General features: G+C 47.7%; 1 protein-coding gene across 3 annotated transcripts in view; it reads left to right on the forward strand.

Annotated features, from left to right (window-relative positions):
* Positions 1-19,246, forward strand: part of Grk5 (G protein-coupled receptor kinase 5) — a 215,301-nt gene that overhangs the window by 140,304 nt on the left and 55,751 nt on the right. For all 3 annotated transcript variants that reach the window (XM_003479633.5, XM_063244827.1, XM_063244826.1), the window contains exon 3: positions 10,948-11,060. In XM_003479633.5, coding sequence (XP_003479681.2) covers positions 10,948-11,060 — 113 coding nt within the window. The remainder of the gene's footprint in view (positions 1-10,947; positions 11,061-19,246) is intronic.

The following is a 19,246-nucleotide window of genomic DNA, read 5'->3' on the forward strand; positions in this document are numbered from 1 at the left end:
TGAGGGGTGGCTGGAGGACTCTATCCTGAGACATTGGGGTATCAGGAGACAATCATTGCCTCCACCTTCCCAGAAGTTCACTTCTCAAGTTGCTTTTGGTCAGCACAGCTGTGAGCCTCACTCGACCCTGGCTAGTGGCCCAGGAAGAAACGGGCGGCCCCTTCAGGGCTGGGAAGGACAGCCAGGTCTGCGCACAGGCTGCTATTTGCTTTGGCCTGGGGCTCACTCCGCCACTTCCTGGCCCCGCCTTCCTGTGGCTGTACTTTATTAGCTCATAGCTCCAGGTGAAGCCAGGCCTTGGCCTGGAAAGGCAAGGTGGGCCCAGCCTTGAGATCTTTGAGCCCCAACCTACTGCTCACCCCTGACAGGCCTGGGCAGCTTGCAGTAAGGCTAAGGGGCATTGTCATGCAAAGGTAAATCTGAGACTGAGGCCTTGAGAGAGGTGTAACTACCCCTGGGTTAGGCAGCAAATGGTGCCTGGCCTCAGATGGAAGCCAGCACCCCTTGGCATCCCAGGCTTTTGGGAAAGTGCTGCCTTTTAAATGCTTGCATGTGAATGACAGAGAAAGGCAGCTGGATAGGCCAGAAGATAACATAGGTGGTAAATTCTACTGGGCATTGATGGTGTAGAAAGGCCACATGTCCTCTGATGTCTCTACTCCACCACTCACAGCCTTCCATAGGGGGCAGGGACATTCACACTCCCCTTGTTCATCAGCCTCATCCTTTTTTGGATGAGGGATCGAACTTGCCACCTTGCACTTACCAGGCAGGCACTGTGCTGCTGAGCTAAATCCCCAGCCATCAGTCTCATTCTTTACAAGGAGAATCTCATCATTTTATACAAGCAGGGCCCAGAGACCATTAAGGACCTGATGTCATACAGTGTCCAAAGGTAGAGTGGGAGGCAAAGTCCATCCCCTTGTCTTAGTGTGTTTTTCAGAGAGCTGCAGGCCTGGGGAGCCCTGAGTTTAGACTGCTTTGCCCTGGGGTGCAGCCTGCAGCTTGGCCCTGGTGCCTGAAGCCCAGGGAGCCTTGTTGGCCCCTTTATTGCCTGTGGACAGAAGCCACATTAGGGCTTTTTGACATCCAGTGCTTCAGGGAGACCCTCATTTCTGGCAGACTGACCATGGCAGGCACCTTAAGGGAACATAGACCAAAGGTAGGGAACCATCTCCTCCCCCATCACATTGATCTATTTGTTTGTTTTATACATACATCGCACACCTGCACCCCTGCTCAGGCCTGGCATTGTTCCAAGTGCTGGAGACATAGTGGTGGCTAAACTTACAACATTGGAGTCACCTGGGGAGGAAAACACTGACACTACCTCCAGTGTTGATTTCCTGCATCTGGGCATGGCTTGGCTATTGCGGTTTCTAACATTGCATGCATATGTACAGAAATTTCTTTCTAAGAAGGAAAAAGAACTGTAGAAAGAATGACCTCCTAGGTGAATGGTATCCCCAGGATGGTTATCAGCAGAACACAGGTGAGACAGGCCCTGCACCACCAACCTGGGAGGTCTGCCCCACACTAGGCCTGGTCCCAGATCACTGGAGGTTCTGACTTAGGCCACGCATGGTAAAACACAGAGTTCTGAGCACCCTCACGTTACTGGTCCCTGCACACAAAGAGGATGTCTGGCGGTCACAGTCCTTTGCTTTCCAGGCTCGTCAGTGATTTTGCAGCTGTGTTTTTAGAATAGCTGTTTTCTTTCATTTGTAAAAACCTAAGCATCTACCAAAATGGAAACAAGCACAGGTCATGCATCAGGGTGTTTTCTGTCCCCCACCCCAGCATTTTAAAGAAGCAATGCAGCGAGGTACCAGATACCTTTTCTCCCGTGACTTCATTGCTGTCACGTCCTCTCTGTGCTGGCACAGAGGTGTCGAAGTCAGGTTTGCAGTCAGAGATGATGGAGGCTTTGGGCAGAGGAGCCTCTCATTCGGTCCTCTCATTTAGAGACAGCAGCTGAGAGCCAAGCCTAGAACCTCGGTCCCAACTCTTCTCCACCTGATGCTACCCAGCACCGAGGTCCCCCTGGCAGGTGACCCTGTGTGTTTCCTCCGTCTGCTTCCCCCTGCATGTACTCACCCTGTTCTTCATCCCCTTTCTACTGCCAGGAACTAAGTTCTTTGCTCTTCTTGGCCTTAAGGGTAAGGGAAAGTTCACTGTGTGACCCTGGGCCTCATTGTCACAGAGGGCCCCTTGGTGTCGGCACATGTCGCAAGCCCTGTGCATCTCAGCCTCCTCCCCTTTCTCAGACTCCTAGGTACCTCCTGGTCTGCCTGGTAGGGGTTCGAGCCGGAGACCTGGACCCTCATGAGAGGGCCTACTGCCCTGAGCCCCACATCCTCAGCATCCTCAGTCCTTCTCTCCCCTTCTGTCTGCAGATCCACAGACCAACACCTTTCTGCCTCAGTTTAGTCCTCTGCCTGTAGCCAAACACCCTCTCCCTCAGGAGCTTTCTGGTACTGGATATTGAACTCACCACTTCACAGCCGTGCTGGCAAGGCAGGCGCTTATGCCGCTGAGCTAAATCCCCAGCCCTTACTGCAGTGGTTTTAACATGTGACTTGTCCATGTGCCACCGGTCTCATAAGACCTGGGCTGTATATGTTTGACGCTGCAGGGACATTTGACAAGCACAAGACATTCAGTAAAACTGGAGATCAGAATGGCGGGGAAGAAGGCACAGGGGCTGGGTTTGGGCATGTTTGTGTGATATCTCATATGTCATTTTTATTCACGTAAGAACATCTTTCTTGAAGTAATCGGAATCCACTCAGCTGTTGCTAACCAAATACCAAATGTTTCCCTTTTCCTCTCCTGTTCCTCACAAGAGCTGGACTGTGTGGAATTGCCCTTATCCATGATGTTATCTTGCCTTTCAAACGTCAGAGGGCTCTTTCCTCTGAGCAAATGCCTGATTGTTTTTTCCAGCTTTGGCAGGAGTGTCTGAGAGAAAGCTGATTTGAAATCACTTTTTCTGTTTATTGATTCAGACCTGGAATACAGCTCAGCAGAGGCCTCCAGGCCTTTAATCGTCTCCTCACATTTCCTGTATGGCTTTAGGCTCCATCATGAACACCCCACCAGCACCACCACCACTACCACCACCGACCCGGTGTTTTGGGGAAACAAAGCTGAATAAAATAAAATGAAAGAAAATGAAATAAGGCTTCCGTTGGTCGGTGTGTCTACAGGAATCACTTGGGGCCCCACCGCCACCATTTACCATAAACATGTGGTTTCATTTCCAAGGGCTCCGGTGTTAGCATTTCCATTTCCTCAGGAAGTCGCATTTCGTTCTTGCTCTCATTTCTGAAATGGAACGTGCGTTTTCCTTGGCCCAAGTTCAAGGAGTGCCTGGGGCAACAATGAAAACAGTCCCAAGCAGGTTTCGGTCACGGTCACCCCTCCTGCGCCCTCAGCCATGGCTGCTCCCCGCTCCCCTCTAGAGCAATTGACGCCAGCTCTCACGGAGCCAACAGGGCGGGCAGGGCGGCCTTGCTGCGCTGGGGTTTTGTGGCCATGTGAGGGGAGCCACACTGTCCTCGCTGCCTGTATTCTGGCCTTTTGTTGGGGGAGATCTGGTTGCCCTCCAAGCATGCACATACCACAGACTCTTAATTAAGAAAGTATGTTCCCATTTCATGTCACTCGAAAAGAATGAAAACAATGACAGCATTTGTTTATCTTCACTATCAATATCATTCCTGTTTCCAAGTCTACCGGGGGTTATGAGTCTAGAAGGAATTGCCTGGGTTGTGAGATTTTAACCTCAGGCATGTGCTGTTGGGACACATGTGGCTCCTTTCAGAGTGAGGAGCTCCACAAAAGGCAGAGCAGCCGCCAGACCCCTCCTGGGCCTTCCCAGAGCACAAAGTCCAGCGGCTCCAGATGGGGGAGCTTCTGCGGTGATGGAACAAGCCCCTTTCACTGGCTGCATTCAGTGTCTTCAGAGAAGCGACAGCTATCATTTCTCAAACCTTGTAGGGCATTCGTGATCTGTTTGAGCATGTATAGGAGGCTGGGTGCACCCGTGCTGCTATTAGTTCTTGGCAGCAGTGGGCTAATTCTGTTGTCCATATTCAGTATGGGGCAGCTGGGCTCAGGTAAAGGGGACTGCACTGCTCAGCCATCAGTGTCACTACTGCCATGTGGAGCCAGATAATTCTGTGTTAGAGGGGACTGTATACTGCGGGGTGTCTGGTTGCTTCACTGGTGTCTAGACAGTCACCCTTCAAATATACCTGTAGACATTTCCAGAACTGCCCGGAGAGGTGAGATTCAGACCCACTTAAAGCCTGTGCTAGCTCTGGAAAAGTCCTCACCCAAGCACGGCAGCTCTGCTTGCCTCAGAGATACAGACAGGATGTGTGTGTGTGGGGGGGTACTTTGGTGTCTTGAGTTGTTGGGGACACACACTTTCTAGAAACCCTACGAGGATCCTGCTTGGTGGAGGGAAAGAAAAAAAAAAAATCCTTGAGAATACTGCAGCAGCTGGCTGTGGTAATGATGCTAGAGCACTTCACTTTTTGCAAAGCTCTGGGCTTTCATTTTGAGTCTCCCAAATATTAAGACCAAAAGACTTACTAGTCAGTGCATTTTTTGGTTGTAAATAACTGAATCCCTGATCAAATTCACTTAAGGATTAAAGAAAATCTGTTGGTTTATGTAACTGAGAAGCTCAAGGGTAAGTTGATCTCATGGCTTCAGGTGTGGCTGGATTTAGGCCTCACACATCAGACACTCTGCTCTACTTTCTATAGTTTGGGCTTCATTCTCTGACAGGCTCTCTCCACATGACCACAAGATAGTCGTAAGCAACTCTAGGCACAGGCAGCCCTCAGAGGAAGTCAAATACCAGTAGCAGGTTAAGGAAAGATTAAGATTGATAAGGCCTGGGCTCCATACCTTTTCTAAGATTGAGAATTACTGCAGATAAGCGAAGGAGTATCTCTCCAGGAGAGGAACACCAGACACAAACCAGCTTTTGTTTTGAGAGCATCACTGTTCACCGTGTGGTTCATGCCCTTCCTTTACTTTTCTGTGCCAAGTACAGAAACACTCAGACAAGCCCAGGAGCCTTTTGCTGTGGCTCTGGCATCCAGATGTGTGATCAGGCACCTCATCTCATTCAGCAGGTCTTAGAGCAGTTGAGTGTTGTCAGATTGCACGGGAAGTTGTGAGGGGTGTGTATTTTACAAAAGTCAGTCCATGATGGGTTGGAAAATTTAAAAACTGGTGCTTTCCCACAGAGAGTTGGGAGAATGTGCTAAAAAACACTAGAAAATGTGCTAAAACAGACTTCTGGGTTCCACTAGGGAAATTTGGATTTACCAGGTTCAAAGTGGGACCTGGGAGCTGGTGTTCTTAACAGGCTCCCAGGTGGCACTCCTGTGGCCCCACTTGAACAATGCTATTTTTTTTTAAATTTTAAAGGGAAAAAATAATAATGATACAGAATTTCAGAATGAACAATGCTGTTCTTGAATGAGTCCACAATTAGGATTTTCTCACTTTCTAGTTGAGGAAACAAGCTCAGAGGATTCAGGTAATAAAAATTGCTATTTCCTTCCCCTCTGCCCTTGGTCAGCTTTATTGAAGTATTATTACTCACAGTAAAATTCACCAATTTCAAGTATACTATTCAATGACTTTTGACAAGCATAGACAACCATATAACCATCACAGCCATAATTCAGAACATTTTTATCACCCCCAAAAGTTTCCTAGTGTTCCTTTGTAATCAGACTTCTTCTCTTACTCCTCCCCCAGTCACTGTCTGATTTTTGTCACTATGGGTTTTCTAGAAGTTCAGATGTCTGGAATCTATGGTATGCAATCTTTTCTGTCTGGTTCTTTGAGTTGCATATTTTTTGAGACTCATCTATGCCATATGCATTGCTGTTTCATGATTTTTTATTACTGAATGCTATTCTATCAAATGAATTCGCCATTTGTTTTTCAACTTGATGGACATTTGGGTCCTTCCCGGAGTTGCTTGAAGAGCCTGGCCTCAGCCTGGAATAAGCTTGACTTCTCTGACTTCAGTCCTGGTTTCTTCTATGGTTGGTCACAGGCTCAGGTGACGTGGACTTCTACAATTAACAACTCTTTCCTGTTTTTGTTTTTGTTTTTTTCCCAAGACTGTCAGGGGCTCAGTGGCTCCAGGAAAGGGATAGAGTCAGAGAAGCTATGTTAGCACTATAGCTTACAGAGCTGGAGGGCTAAAGGCCTAAGAAAATCAGGCATCAGCATGCAGGTCAAACATGGCTCTACACCTGTTTTTGTAAATGAAGTTTTTTTGGACACAGCCATAACTATGGGCAGTTTATAGATGGTTGTAGAGACATTCACTCCAATAGCACTACTGAATAATTGTAAACGACCATATGGCTTTCAAAGGTTAAGACATTTACTACTAGTCTTTATGGAAAAGTTTGGCAACCTCTACCTTAGCACCAAGAGGAGGTGGGGATGGGATGGGGAATGCCAGACTTGGAATCCACTTTGGGACAGAAAACTTTGGAATCCTGATTAAAATTGAGCTCCTGAACTGATCCTGAATCTGGCCCTGATCCCTCTAAATTATCTGGTTTTTTGACTCTGGTACCCAAGGAGGTCTCCAAGCTGCAAAGGAACTCAGTTTAACTCCCCTGTTCTATGGATAAAGAAACTGAGACCTTTAAGATCTGTTTCAGTAACCACTGTATGTATATGGTGGAAATGACCCACTCACAGTTCACAGAGCATAACTGGGTAGAGTAGAGACCACACTCTGCCAAAGACACGTCCTCAGTAAAGGACAGACCAAGAAGCAAGGGGAGGAGGCCTAGGCAAAGCAGCCAGGCATTTCCAGGTGAAGGTGGAGAGGACAGGGCCCTTGTCTTTTTGCGCCCTCTGTTGGTTGACAACTCAGTATGTGTCCTGCTGGACCTGGGAAAGGTAGAGAAGGAAGTGACTCAGCTGTCCCTGCATGTTTGCACGTGTGTTTCAGTCGGTCACTTTCAGAGCTAAGCCTGCTGACTTGCAGAACATCTTTCTTAACACAGATGTGATGTCTGTTCCTTCCTGCCTCACCTGTCATCCTCAAGCAGTCTTCCACTTTTTGTTCATTTTCTTCAAGCCATTCATGAAGTTGTATTTAGTGGCATGCTACAGAGGTCACAGACCCAGCCCCAAATAAAAAGAGACACTTAGGACTTATCAAGAAATGAGAGAGCTTCGTAGTAAATGTTGAATTAATGAAGGGCCCAAAAGAACAAAGTTAGAATGCTTGGGTGGTTTGTAGACTTTACAGCAGGGAGCCTGATCTCCCTCATGTCACACAGTAACAGCTTCTTTCTGGCTTGAAGGAAAATGCTAAAAGAACAGATGGCCCAAAGCAAGATTTCTGTGTTTTAGAAGAGCCAGGGTGAGTGTGTGTACAATTGTGTACAGTGTGTGTAGTGCATGTGTGCCTTTGTATATAGCATTCCAGGTTTGCCCAGCCTGAGAGGCAGAGGGAATGGGCTCTGCCTCTCCTGGTGCTTATCCTCAGCAGCCATGGTTGCCAAAATGGGGAGTGGGGTGACAAGCAGCCCCTTACCACCTGGGTTTCTCAGTGCAGCCAGCTTCTGCCAGTAACATGGACCAGAAAGAGCCTGCTCCAAGCATGCACAGCAGAGCCCCAACGTCAGCATCATCTGAATCTGCACCTCAGATTTGCTCGTGCACTGTCCCGGTAACTCAATCATCCCCAAACTCATACTCTTCCTCCTGTCGCCTCCTTATCCACTTTTATACAAATTTCATAACTGTGTTTTGATTTCCTTGTTCTGAGTGCTTCCTCAGAAGGTGGCCTCATTCATTTTTATTGAGACTGAGGAAAACTCCAAAAAGATGATTACTGGGGCCTTTTATTTCTTCCTGGGGATCCAGCGAGCGACTCTCTTGCCCGGAATCCTCTGTACAGTTGGGAGAGGCACAGAGCTGAGGTGCTGACAGCTTATGTCAGAGTCACGTGGTGTTTACTGTGCTGTGCGTTTGTAACAGCCTTGTTTCCATACTGACAGCAAATGCCATATGGAGAGGGAGAAAGCCTGTCAGATAAACTCTTAAGGAATCACAATATGGTGCGAGAAATCTCATAATTGCTTTTGGAAGCGGGGAGGATTACCTTCCTCAAATCACATAACACGCACTGTACTCTCTCCTGTAATTGAATAAATCAAAGTTTGACACAGGTAATTTACTTCAGTGCTGTGTTGGTGCTGGATGCGAGGGTTTGTTTTTCTCCCCTTGGGGGCTGAGGCCGAGTGGGAGCGGGGGAGCAGTCAGGCTGTGCTACGGGCTGCGTGCGAACAGGTGCTGGCTGCAGACCTGTCATGGGCTGCTGAGACCAGGTTCCCCGCTAGGGCTAACAATGATACTCAGCTATTTTGACATTTTATAACTGTCATTTGGCATCTTCTCTGCTCACCCACACACAGGCCTGCTGCCCTTTCCAGACAGGCAGTTCGCCCTCCAGCCCCGTCAGAACCTGGCACACACTGAGGTTAAATGCATGGTGGAGGGGCTACTCAGGAGCCATCTGTGCTTGGAAAAATAGTGCTGCTTGCATGCTGAAGGGCAGAGCTACAGCAAGGTCCAGGCGCATGGGAGCCATCAGACCAGGGTGCAGAGAGGTCCAAGTAGGGGATCCAGAAAGTGGTCATCCCTGTGGGTCAAAGGATCCACTTGAGAGAATGTAACATTTTTAGTTTCCTGAATGCAATACTTACAAAATGAGTAACCACAAAATAGTCCCTGCCCTCAGGCAATGCACCCTGGAAAGGAGCACTTGAATTCCTCACTGTTCTTTTTATTCCAAGAGACAGACAGCAATGCCACTGAATATCCTGTCAGCTAAGTAGACACCCAGGTCCAGCCCTGACCTCAGGTGAAGCACTTGGAGGGGCCCCTCTCTTCTCCACTTGGCTGCGTTTCCTTCCTTCTTTCTGTGTGAACTCTCCCTGCTTAGAGGGAAAGAGAGTCTGACAGGTTCTAAGGCCTTGCCGTCTGAAGATGACCAAGTACCTGTCCAGGAAGTTATGGCGAGAGCCCATTGAGGACTTCAGGCTCCATTCAGATCACATGCCTTGACCTCAGTGACTAGGACCAAGTCATGGGCCTCTCCCTTAAACCTGTCACTGTGGTCAGCAGAGGCCTCCAAGTGGCTATAAGTGAGTCACTTGTCCATCCTTGACCTTGTTGTGACTGGGATAGAAAAGGCTCTGAGTGGCTGGGTCCAAACCATGTGCCCATCCTTGAACCTCTTGTTGTGGCTAGAGGACAGAAAACTGATTGCTTGGGGCTGAGTCACATACCCATCTCCAGAGAGGCATTTTCTTTCAGAACCAGGGAGCTTGGGCAGAATTTGTTCAGACAGGGAGGTGAGGTTTTCTAAAAGAAAGGAGATGGCACATATGACAACCACATCCAAGAGGACAATGATAGTGTTTATTGAGTATTTCCTATGTGCCAGGCTGTGGTCTGAGTGCTTCCAATGCATTGTCTTGTTTAATCCCAATGATGGTCTGAGGAGACACATACTATTACTGTATCTGGCTTTCAGATGAGAAACTGAAGGGCAAAGTCAAGTCAGTTGCCCCAGATTGTACAGTCAGTGGTAGAGCTTGAACCCCAATGGTGTAGCCCCAGCATCCACACATACCTTCCTGCCTACAAGTGCTTTGGGACCTGAGAGTGGAATGATTGGACCTCTTTCCTAGGCCTGTATCTCCATAGAACCCCTCTCTAGAGGACATTCATCTGGTATCTCCATGCCTAGCAAAGATGTAGTCTTTCCTTCCAACCGTGTCACTGTCCTCAAGCTCTCAGAGCTTCCAATGTAACTGCAAATAGGAAGTGCTTGAGAGAATCTAAGGCAGTGTGTCTTAGTTCTCTGAGCATCTTTCTGCTTACGCAGATCTTACTGAGACCAGAAAGGACCTCATCTTAACTCCAAACATGTGCTTTTGGTGTTTAGAGGAGGAAACTGAGGCTCAGAGACGGTGAGTGGGGTACTTGAAGTTACAAAGCGCCTCATGGCTCCCATCTCTGGAGCTTAGGGCTGGGAGACTTACACTGATTCCTCTGCAGAGCCGTCTTGGCTACTGGGAGACTAGAAGTGGGTCAGTTTCTGTCTCCACGAGTCTAGCTTCTCAGCTGAGAAATGCTAGATTTGAAGCATCCTAAAAAGTGAGCTTTGTTCCAATTGAGAAAGAACTGATTTTTTTTTACTGTATTTATTAGGATGCTTTGAATTATAAGTAATTTGAAAATTTTTCAAACTTCTGTAAACAAAGGGAATGTGTTGCCTCATAAATAAGCTTTTCAGATGTAGTCTGGGTGGCAGGCATGGTTTGATTCAGAGAACCATGACATCACCAGGGGACTGGCTCTGCTTATTCCTTTCTCCAGCTTTGACCTGCTCCGGGAGTCAGCCTTATCATCACAGCTGCCTTTTTCGGCAAAGGGCACTGAAGCAAACCCTGGCCTCACCCACACACTAGCCTCCACAGAGAGCACCTCAGCCCTGGCTTCTGCTATGCAATCAGCGGTTCATCTGAGTAGACAGGTGTAGGTCACATGCTTGCCAGCTTGTCCAGTGACATGGATTGACTGGTCAGGGGACACAGCCGTAGTATCCAGAACCACTGATATCGCCATATGGAATAGGGGCTCTGGAAAGGTGGAGAGGGTGGAGAACAGATGCCAGGTGATGACTGGAGCCTTCCTCTGCTCTGACCTTGTCTCTGTGCACCTGCAGAGCCTGTGAGATGCACAGGTCCCAAGAGCTTGCCATCACCTTGCTCTGTCCAGCTGGGACTCTAGACCTGGGTGTAGGCTGATGGGATAGCCCTGCCTGGCCCTCCCCTGGGTCTGATTGTATTTTTCTTATCTTGTCTCCAGACAGAGATTACTGCAGTTTGTGTGACAAGCAGCCAATTGGGAGGCTGCTTTTCCGACAGTTCTGTGAAACCAGGCCTAGGCTGGAGTGCTACATTCAGTTCCTGGACTCAGTGGTAAGTCCCTGCTCCTGGGGGGGGGGGCAGCCTTGGGTCCTCAGAAAAGAAAGCTAGGCCTCATGGTTTAGCAGGTCAAAGAATAAAGTCACTGCCTAAGAAACAGGGGAGTTTGGCAACTTTCCTGACAGCCTGAGGTAACTCTGAGATTCTGTGGCCCTCCCACCAGCTGAAACTCATTTGATAAACCCCAGACCTGGTATGTCTTTGTTTACTAGTTTACTGCCTGTTTCCCCCGCTAGAATCCAGCTCCCAGGCACTAGGCTTCCAGCCACCCTGACCCAGCAGAGTTCCCGGAAGACACAGGCATCCAGGAAATGTTTGTGGAATAAATGTGCACTGGCTGTTTCAAGCCAGTGTGATCGATCGGTCACTGGCTCAGGTGGCCCTGCCTGATGCTGTGAGGATTTCCTGCAGCTCTGAATCACTCATGGCATTCATTTGCTCAACAAATGCCATGATCTGCATGAGCTTTCAGGACAGGATGTGGACCCTCAGCCCTGCCCAGCAAGACATGATCCTCTCCCTGGTCAGCTCCCTTTTGGGTTTTTATCTGAGGAAGGAGAATTGGGAGGCTGGGTGAGGAATGAAGCTGGCACTAGGGTACTGTCATTGACTGCAGTCACCCGACTTCTGTTCCAGTTTAGGGGTGGCCTGCTAGGGCTCAAGTTGCTGTGTCTCTTCAGGCTTTTCACATGACTGTCCGTCCACAGCCATATCACCTATGGAATGTCACCACCAAGTCACTCAGGCTTCCTCAACATCAGAGTGTTCAAAACACACTCAGCACCTTCTCCCAGACGCCCAAAGCTCCCAGCTCTGACATGGTTCCTATTCCAGTGACCCACACTTCACAGTCACCCTGTCATTAGATAGGGACCTCAATTTAGCCTGACTCATGTCACGGAAATAGAATTTAAGGACACGTTTTACTACATGAGTTAGAAAGTGAGGGAGAACAGGAAAAGATGCCGGTCCAAGCAGCTTCAGAAAGGGCTTGCTGTAACAGGGGTTCAGACTGGCTGGTCACACAGGCAAAAGCCAGCTTTGAAGGGTGAGCTAAAGTGGTCCTGTTTGAAAGAGGAAATCTGGGCTGGTGATCTTGTGGCTCTGCTTTCCCTGGAATCCAGATGACCACAGGTTTAGGACCACAGGTTCTCAGCATCCTACTAGGGATACCTGGAACTAGATGTTCTACAAAACTCCAGATGAGTATCCATGCAAACCTTGAGAATTACTTTAGTTACTCCTATCTTGGTGCCCTTCGTCTTGAAGGAGGATGAGATAGACTGAGTAAACTTAGGGCTAATAATCTTATTTTGCCAATTTTTCCTAAATTGTATTTATTTATTTATTTTGGGTACCATGGATTGAATGCACGACCTTGTACCCTTGCCAGGCAGGCACTTATACTGAGCTAAATCCCCAACCTTAACTTTTCCTAAATAATTACCATTCTTACCTGCAAAGGTAAGTAGTAATCTGACCCAGAGTTTTAAATAAGGGAGACAAAAATTGCTTCCTTGTCTCCTTCCTACTTATCTTCATTTCTTCTACCCTACCTCCTCATCCTTCCCCCAAGATCAAGGACCATGTGCTCCTTGGCCTCCAGGCCAGTCCCCTTCCCGATGGTCTCTTCCTAAGTCCTAGCACAAGCCACATGATTGCAGTAGTTCTCAACTTTGGCAAAGGATTAGAAACACCCAGGGTGGTTTAAAAACTACAGCTTCTGAGCTGAAGCCCAGACTAATGAATTTGGATCTCCAGGGGTGAGGCCTAGTGTTTTTATAACTTTTTATTATGGAAAATTTCAAAAGTATAAAAAGTGAAAATTCAGCCAAACAGTATAATGAACCCCCATGTACCCTTTACCCCACCTCAACGATTATCAACTCAGAGCCAGTCCTGGTTCACCAGGCTGCAGCCTTCCCTCAGCAGCATTTTGTAGCAGATCTCAGATCTCATGTTATTTCCTCCGTGAACCTTTCCCTATGTATCTGTAAACAGTAAGAACTCCTAAAAAAATAACAGCCAAAACAAGAAACCACAATGCAGCAGTACAACAATCACACCTTAATAAAATATTATCAAACATTAGTGTTCAAATTTCTGATTTTCTCATTCATTTTATAAATTTGTGTTTGAGCTTTTGAATTGATCTGGGTGAGGCCCACACACCATGATCAGTTGATCATTTTCTTGACTCCGAGCCACCTTTTAATCACCTCTGTCTGTGATGCATTTGTCATTCCTCTAGAGTTCCTCCAGTCACTTAATATATTCCTTGGTATTTCTTGTAAATCAGTTAATTGGATCTAGTAACTTGATTAGATTCAATTTCCCTTTGGGGGTGTGTTTGTGCACTGACTTCATAAGTGGCTTCATGGTGTTTTTCTCTCCATTTTACATCTTTAGCCCTTCCCAGAGTCTCTCTGGATCTCTGGTTCTGGCCCAAACACCTGCTCTTGGGAGCTGTGACTTGCCAGACCAGCTGAAGCCTCTGGGAAGTGAGGAGCCACTAAAGGGTTTTAACAAAACAAAACAAAAAATTTTAATCTGATTCAGGTATTTAAAGGATACTGCTGGCTTCTGTGTTGGAGATGGGCATCTAGGGCAGGAAGATCTATGAGGTGGCTTTGCAGAGATTCAGGGAGAGTGGGTGGTTTTGGAGAAGTGGTTGGATTGGAGATATTTTCAAAGCAGTGTTCAGTAGTCTCTGATGGACAGGGAGTGAGAAAAATTAAGGATGACTTGGAAGTTCTGAGTCTCTGTACAGACAGAGTGAGGTTAAGAATGCAGGAAAATCAGGGGCTTCGTTCTGAGCTCTGAGTTTCCCAGTGCTCCACTGGCAAAGCCCCGCAGACATCAAGGTGATGATGTTCCAAGGGAGATGGCTGTTCACGTCTGGAGCTTGCGAGGAAGCCCTGGACTGGAGTAGAAATTGGGAGTTGTCAACTTGGAGCTGAGTTATAGAGTCATAGACTGGGTGAGCTCACCGCGGAGGTGAATATGAATGGAGCCGCAATAAAGACTGGAGGCAAGCACAGGACCAAGGGCTGCTCCCCATCTGGAAAAGATGAGGTGGTAGCAGCTTTGGGACCTGTCTAGAGAGTTGATGAGGCAGAGCGGGATGAGGCTGAGCCCAGGAGCCAGTGGAATTTTCCAGCCACGTGTTCTGTTAGATGCTCATAGTTGTTTGAGAAGGGAAAATAAAGTACACTGTGATGGTGCCCATTTTCATTCTGGTTGCGCTGTCCTTCCATTTTGCTGGGCTTGCACCAGGAACTGTTTATTGGAAAGGAAATGTAAGTCTGGTTCCCGTGTTAACGCGTGGAGAGCTCTTTGCACTCGCTGCTGCTGCTGTAACAAAGCCACTGCTCACTGTTGGGAGAGGCTGAGCTGGCCCCTCCACACTTTCATCTCCATTCCTAGGAATTAGGGAGGGTTTTTCTTCACCCGTCTTGACGTCAAATGAGCAGCCTTCGCACACCTCTTTTATGCATGTAGACTTTATTGAGTTTTCCTGGACTGGCATAACTCCTGGTCTGAAATCCATTTTTTTCTTCCAACCTGACTAGAACTCTGAGGAGGGAGGAAGTAGTGGTGTCCCTGGTTGTGAGGAACAGCCCCAGGTGCTCCCCGTCTTAGCCAATGTGTTCACACCATGCCCACCTCTTTGCTGAATTCCCACCAAGGGGAGTTTGTTAAAAATAACCTGTCCATACCGAGTTCTGATATAAACTCCCAGAAAGATTTTTCCACTTCAATCCTAGTATCTACATTTCTTGTGTTAAGCAGAAGTGGTAACTATTTTTATACAGGGTCTGGGAGGTTTTCTGGGCAGCTACAATTGTCTGTAATGCAGTCTTCTGTCTGGGCTGGCCAGGTAATTCCATTGAGCTCCCATAGAAAAGAGAGGACAATGCCTAAGTTAAGGCCATGACTAAATCTGGTCTTTCTGGGAGGCAAAGTCAGTTGGCCAACTTGCTAGGGATAGAAAGGGGCTTAGGATATGGTCAACTCCATGGCCAAGAGGGTGTTCTCACAGGTATCTTCAGGATAGATGGGCTTCTCTCTATCTTCCTTTCTGGGTCTGTTACGGCTTGCATTAGATTTCCCCCTAAAGCCTCATGCAGTCATGGGAAATGGGCTTTTCAAAGGTAGCTGAATCTAGAGTTTGGGACTGATTCATCACCTAAGATTAAGAATGTGAGTGCTTCACTCACCCTAGGTGGGCAGCTTCATTCAATGTAAGGGACATAAAGAGTCTTCCCCTTCCTTTCCTGGCTTGCTTTTGCTGTCTTCTGCTGCCATTAGCTGTTTCTCCTGTGTCATACCCCTCTGCCAAGCCACCTGATTATGCCTTGGAATCACCTGATTATGGACTGAAACCTCTACAAACTAGAAGCTAAATAACCCTTTCCTTCCTTAACTTTGGGTGTCAGGTATTTTGTCTCAGCAGTGAGAAAATGTAACAAGACAGGGCCGGCCCATGATTACATGCTGGCTTGTTTGAAGTTCTCATATCTCATTCTCACTTGGGTGAGAATTAAAGTTTTCAAGATTCTTCACTTTGAGAGTGAGGGAAGTTTGGTGGACACTTAACATATATTTATTGATGATCACCCCTATACAGTGAGGGACTGAAAGGTTATAATGAGAGGCAAATTTCTGGTATAATAAAAAAATTGATAAGTAGGTAAGGAAATTCTTTAAATGAAGTAAGTAACACTAGTTATGAGCTTAGATACCTATTAAATATTCATTGTCTCACAGCAGAGTGGCTCAAAGGAACTATATAACAACTTATGATCTTCCAGTTTTTGTGGATTAGGAGCTTGCTATAACAAGGCCCTCCTGGCTGAAGGCCTCTTGAAGTTTACTTCAGGATATTGGCTGGGTCTGCTTCCCAGCTACTCATGCCAGCTGTTGGTGAGATTCAATAGCTGGTCTCCTAGTGGCTTTCTCCATGAGATTGCTTGAGTATCCTCACACCATGGCTGGCCCTTTCCAAAGCCAGTGATGCAACAGAGCATGGTAGAAGCTGCAATGTCTTGTATGACTCAATCCTAAACCCTCACACTCTCATTTCCCTATAGTCACACTGGTTGGTTAATGAGGTTAGCCCTAGTTGGTATAGGAAGACAATTCTCAACAGGATGAATGGAAGGAAGGAAGGATTATCATGGGCCATCTAAGAGATTGGTGACTATAGATATGAGGTTATGACAAATAAAATCTGTCTGGAGATGCTCAAGGGCATTGCAAACCATTCATTGGGCTGGAACTATAAAAGGTTACATGAAATGTGCAGGCTGTTATCTGAACTTCTATTCAAAATGATCCTCTCTGCCTACCAGGGGAATTAACTATTCTGCTTCTTTAACTGATGAGCCACATCATATATTTTTCTTTGTCTCTTATCACTGTTCTGACTCCCCCAAAGGGAGAGCAAAACGATGATAATAATTCTGGTGCACAGACTCATGCCAATGAGTCCTTCCTTTGGAATGGATGGATGTGAGAGGAAGCCTTTCTCTGATAGAGAAGGCCTTAAACAGAGAACCTGACCAAGGCTGACTGCCATGTTTCCTATCATGACTAGAACAGCCAGTTAGCACATGCGCGCACACGCACAGGCGAATACATTCCAAAAGGGGCTCAAGTCCCTAGTTCCCAACTCATCATGGGTCTCAGAAGGCAAGAGATGACAGTTTTGCCTGATCCAGGTTAGGCTGGAGTTCTTTTCAATTAGTACTGAAGGAGTCCCAGGGATAGTCAAAGGCCTTTGTATGGTGGCCTTTGAGCTTTGCTGGGAGTGAACAGGAAACTCATTCTTGAGGAGGAGATAAAACAGCTAGACAGAGACCAGAGTGGAAGAGTCACTCAGGGCTGAGGCTGAGGCTCCGTAAAAGGGTGACTAGGCAGACGGGAGGAGGAACAGCATGTCCTCTCTGCCGTGGGACTGACTGTCTGACAGCTGCTGGGGCTTGTAGCCTCCCCTGAGAGAGGCATGGTGCCCTTTTCCTCCTTCCTTCTGTTCACCTCTGCCTCTAGCCAGGACACGACTCATAAAATAGGGGTTGGGAGCTGTCAGAAAGTTCTGGGATCACCTTGGGGTTACTCTTGTCACTCTGTCTATACCCCAGCTTGGAGAGAGCTGCTTTTTTCTCCCTTCTCTGGTCCCATCTTATCTGTTCCCCTAAGGTGGGTCTCAGGCCTCAGAAGACTTTGCAGATGGGATCAAAAAACAGAGGACAATCTGCTGCCGAGGCAAACACAGGCTTTGAGGATAGCCAGCCCATCTGACCCTGGGCCCCCAAGGACACCCCTGCATGCAATGCTTCTGCATCCCAGAGGGGAAACCAGATGGGTACCCACTCACCTACAGCATAGCATGGCTGTCAGTGGGTTCTGGAAGGAAACAGAAGCTCTCTACCTCCGAAGTGCAGGGACCCTGAGAAGGGGTTTATAAAGTACCGACAGGATAACAAAACCAGTGCTGGTTGATGTAGTGACTCTGGGCCACCCAGTTGTCAACCTGCAGGGACAAGGCATGGGAGGAGGTCAGCCTGCAGAAGCTGGGTCTCCTGAAGGCAAAGCAGGAGCCACAGAAAAATGCCCCATGTTATGTCTTCTATCCCCATAGCTGTCTAGAAAAGGGCAGAGGATGCTTGGAAGGACAGCCATTGCAGGTATCACAGGCAAGATGTTGGGGCCAGAGTGGGTGGACCAAGGTGTCTCTTCAGAAAGGAAAATCACACTGCCAACCAGGTGCATCACTGGCCCCTGCCTTGAAAACTTTAGAAAAACTGAACATATTAATAATTATAGAAGCTGCAGGTGGCCAGACCACATGACTTCTCTGACTTCATCTTCCTGCCAGGCAGGAGAGAGTCAGCAAGGAGAAGGAGGTGACTCCAAGTCAGTCCAGGCCAAGTGGACTCCATTGCAAATTCTTTAAACCAGTACAGCTCCTTTGAACGTGTGGCAGATCCTAAGTGTCGTCAGCACCAGGACTTGTTTTCACTGGCATTTGCTGAGATTGATGATACAAGTGCAGGCCAACAGCATGAAATGCCAGGTTTGTAAACTGCAATGCCCACGGATTCTTACACTCTTGGCAGGCACAGAATTATGAACAGTGCTTCGCTCCCGAGCTTCATGTAACCTTCTGCTCCTTGTATCAGGGCAGCACCTGCTCTTTGTGTTTGGCATAAGGCACAGGGTAGAGAGAAACCCATTCAGTGGTGCCTGCCTTGGTTGCCAGCCAGGTATCTGGGAGGAGAAATACCCATCAAGGCTGGGGTGTGGCTCAGGGGTAGAGCACTTGCCTAGAATGCATAAGGCCCTGGGCAATTGCCAGCACCACCAGAGACAGAGAGAAGTTGGGGGTGTCCTCCAAAGGCTTCGAGGTCTGGATTGGGCAGTGGGTCAGTGAGAAGATGAGCAGAGAGGACTGTGGGGCTTCCTTCTGTTTGGGGAGAACAAGGCCCATTGCTCTCCCTGGAAGGAAGAATACACTTGTGCAGATGGAGTTTCAGGCCCTCGCTTGTCTTGGGTTACCTCTTTTTTTTTTTTTTTCTTTGAATTCATCTGGTTGCCATTTGCCAAACTGAATCTAATTATAAAATTCTGGGCTGTTGGTACAGATTCTTATTTGCTGGTATAAACTGGTTTAAGCTTTCTCCCATTACTGGAAAAGGGTGTTCTTACCTACCTTGAAGTTGGTCCATCTAGCCCAGAAGCCATGGGCCTCCTCCCTGTAGGTGACTTCTCAGGACTTGTGGCTGATGAGCCCCAGCCCCTCTTGGGGTAACTGTGGAGACATGACCTGCGACTTCAGGTGACATAATCAGTGCAGGAAAACCCAGCTGGAAGCCTTCTATTGGTTTTCTGCCTCCAAAAACTAGTGCTTCTCAAGTGGTAGTGGCCTGACGTGGACTCTTCAAAGAAAGGCCTTTTGATCCCAGGCTGAGGACGCCTGTCCCCGTGTGCTCCCAGCTGCATCCCTGCAGAGCTGTGCGCCCATCCAGCCTCTGCTGGGAGGCAGCTGACCTGAAAGTAATGTTATTTTTTTTTAACCTGGGTTTTAGAACCCAGAGCAATAATATTTTCAACTGGTTATTGAGGCTGATACGTGAGCACAGGCCTCCATTTGCTTAAATAGAACCACCTTCACAGAT

The sequence above is a fragment of the Cavia porcellus genome, unplaced genomic scaffold (assembly GCF_034190915.1).
Source record: "Cavia porcellus strain 051 isolate PalLab524CR breed Dunkin Hartley unplaced genomic scaffold, mCavPor4.1 scaffold_2, whole genome shotgun sequence".
In the NCBI taxonomy this organism is placed as follows: Eukaryota; Metazoa; Chordata; class Mammalia; order Rodentia; family Caviidae; genus Cavia; species Cavia porcellus.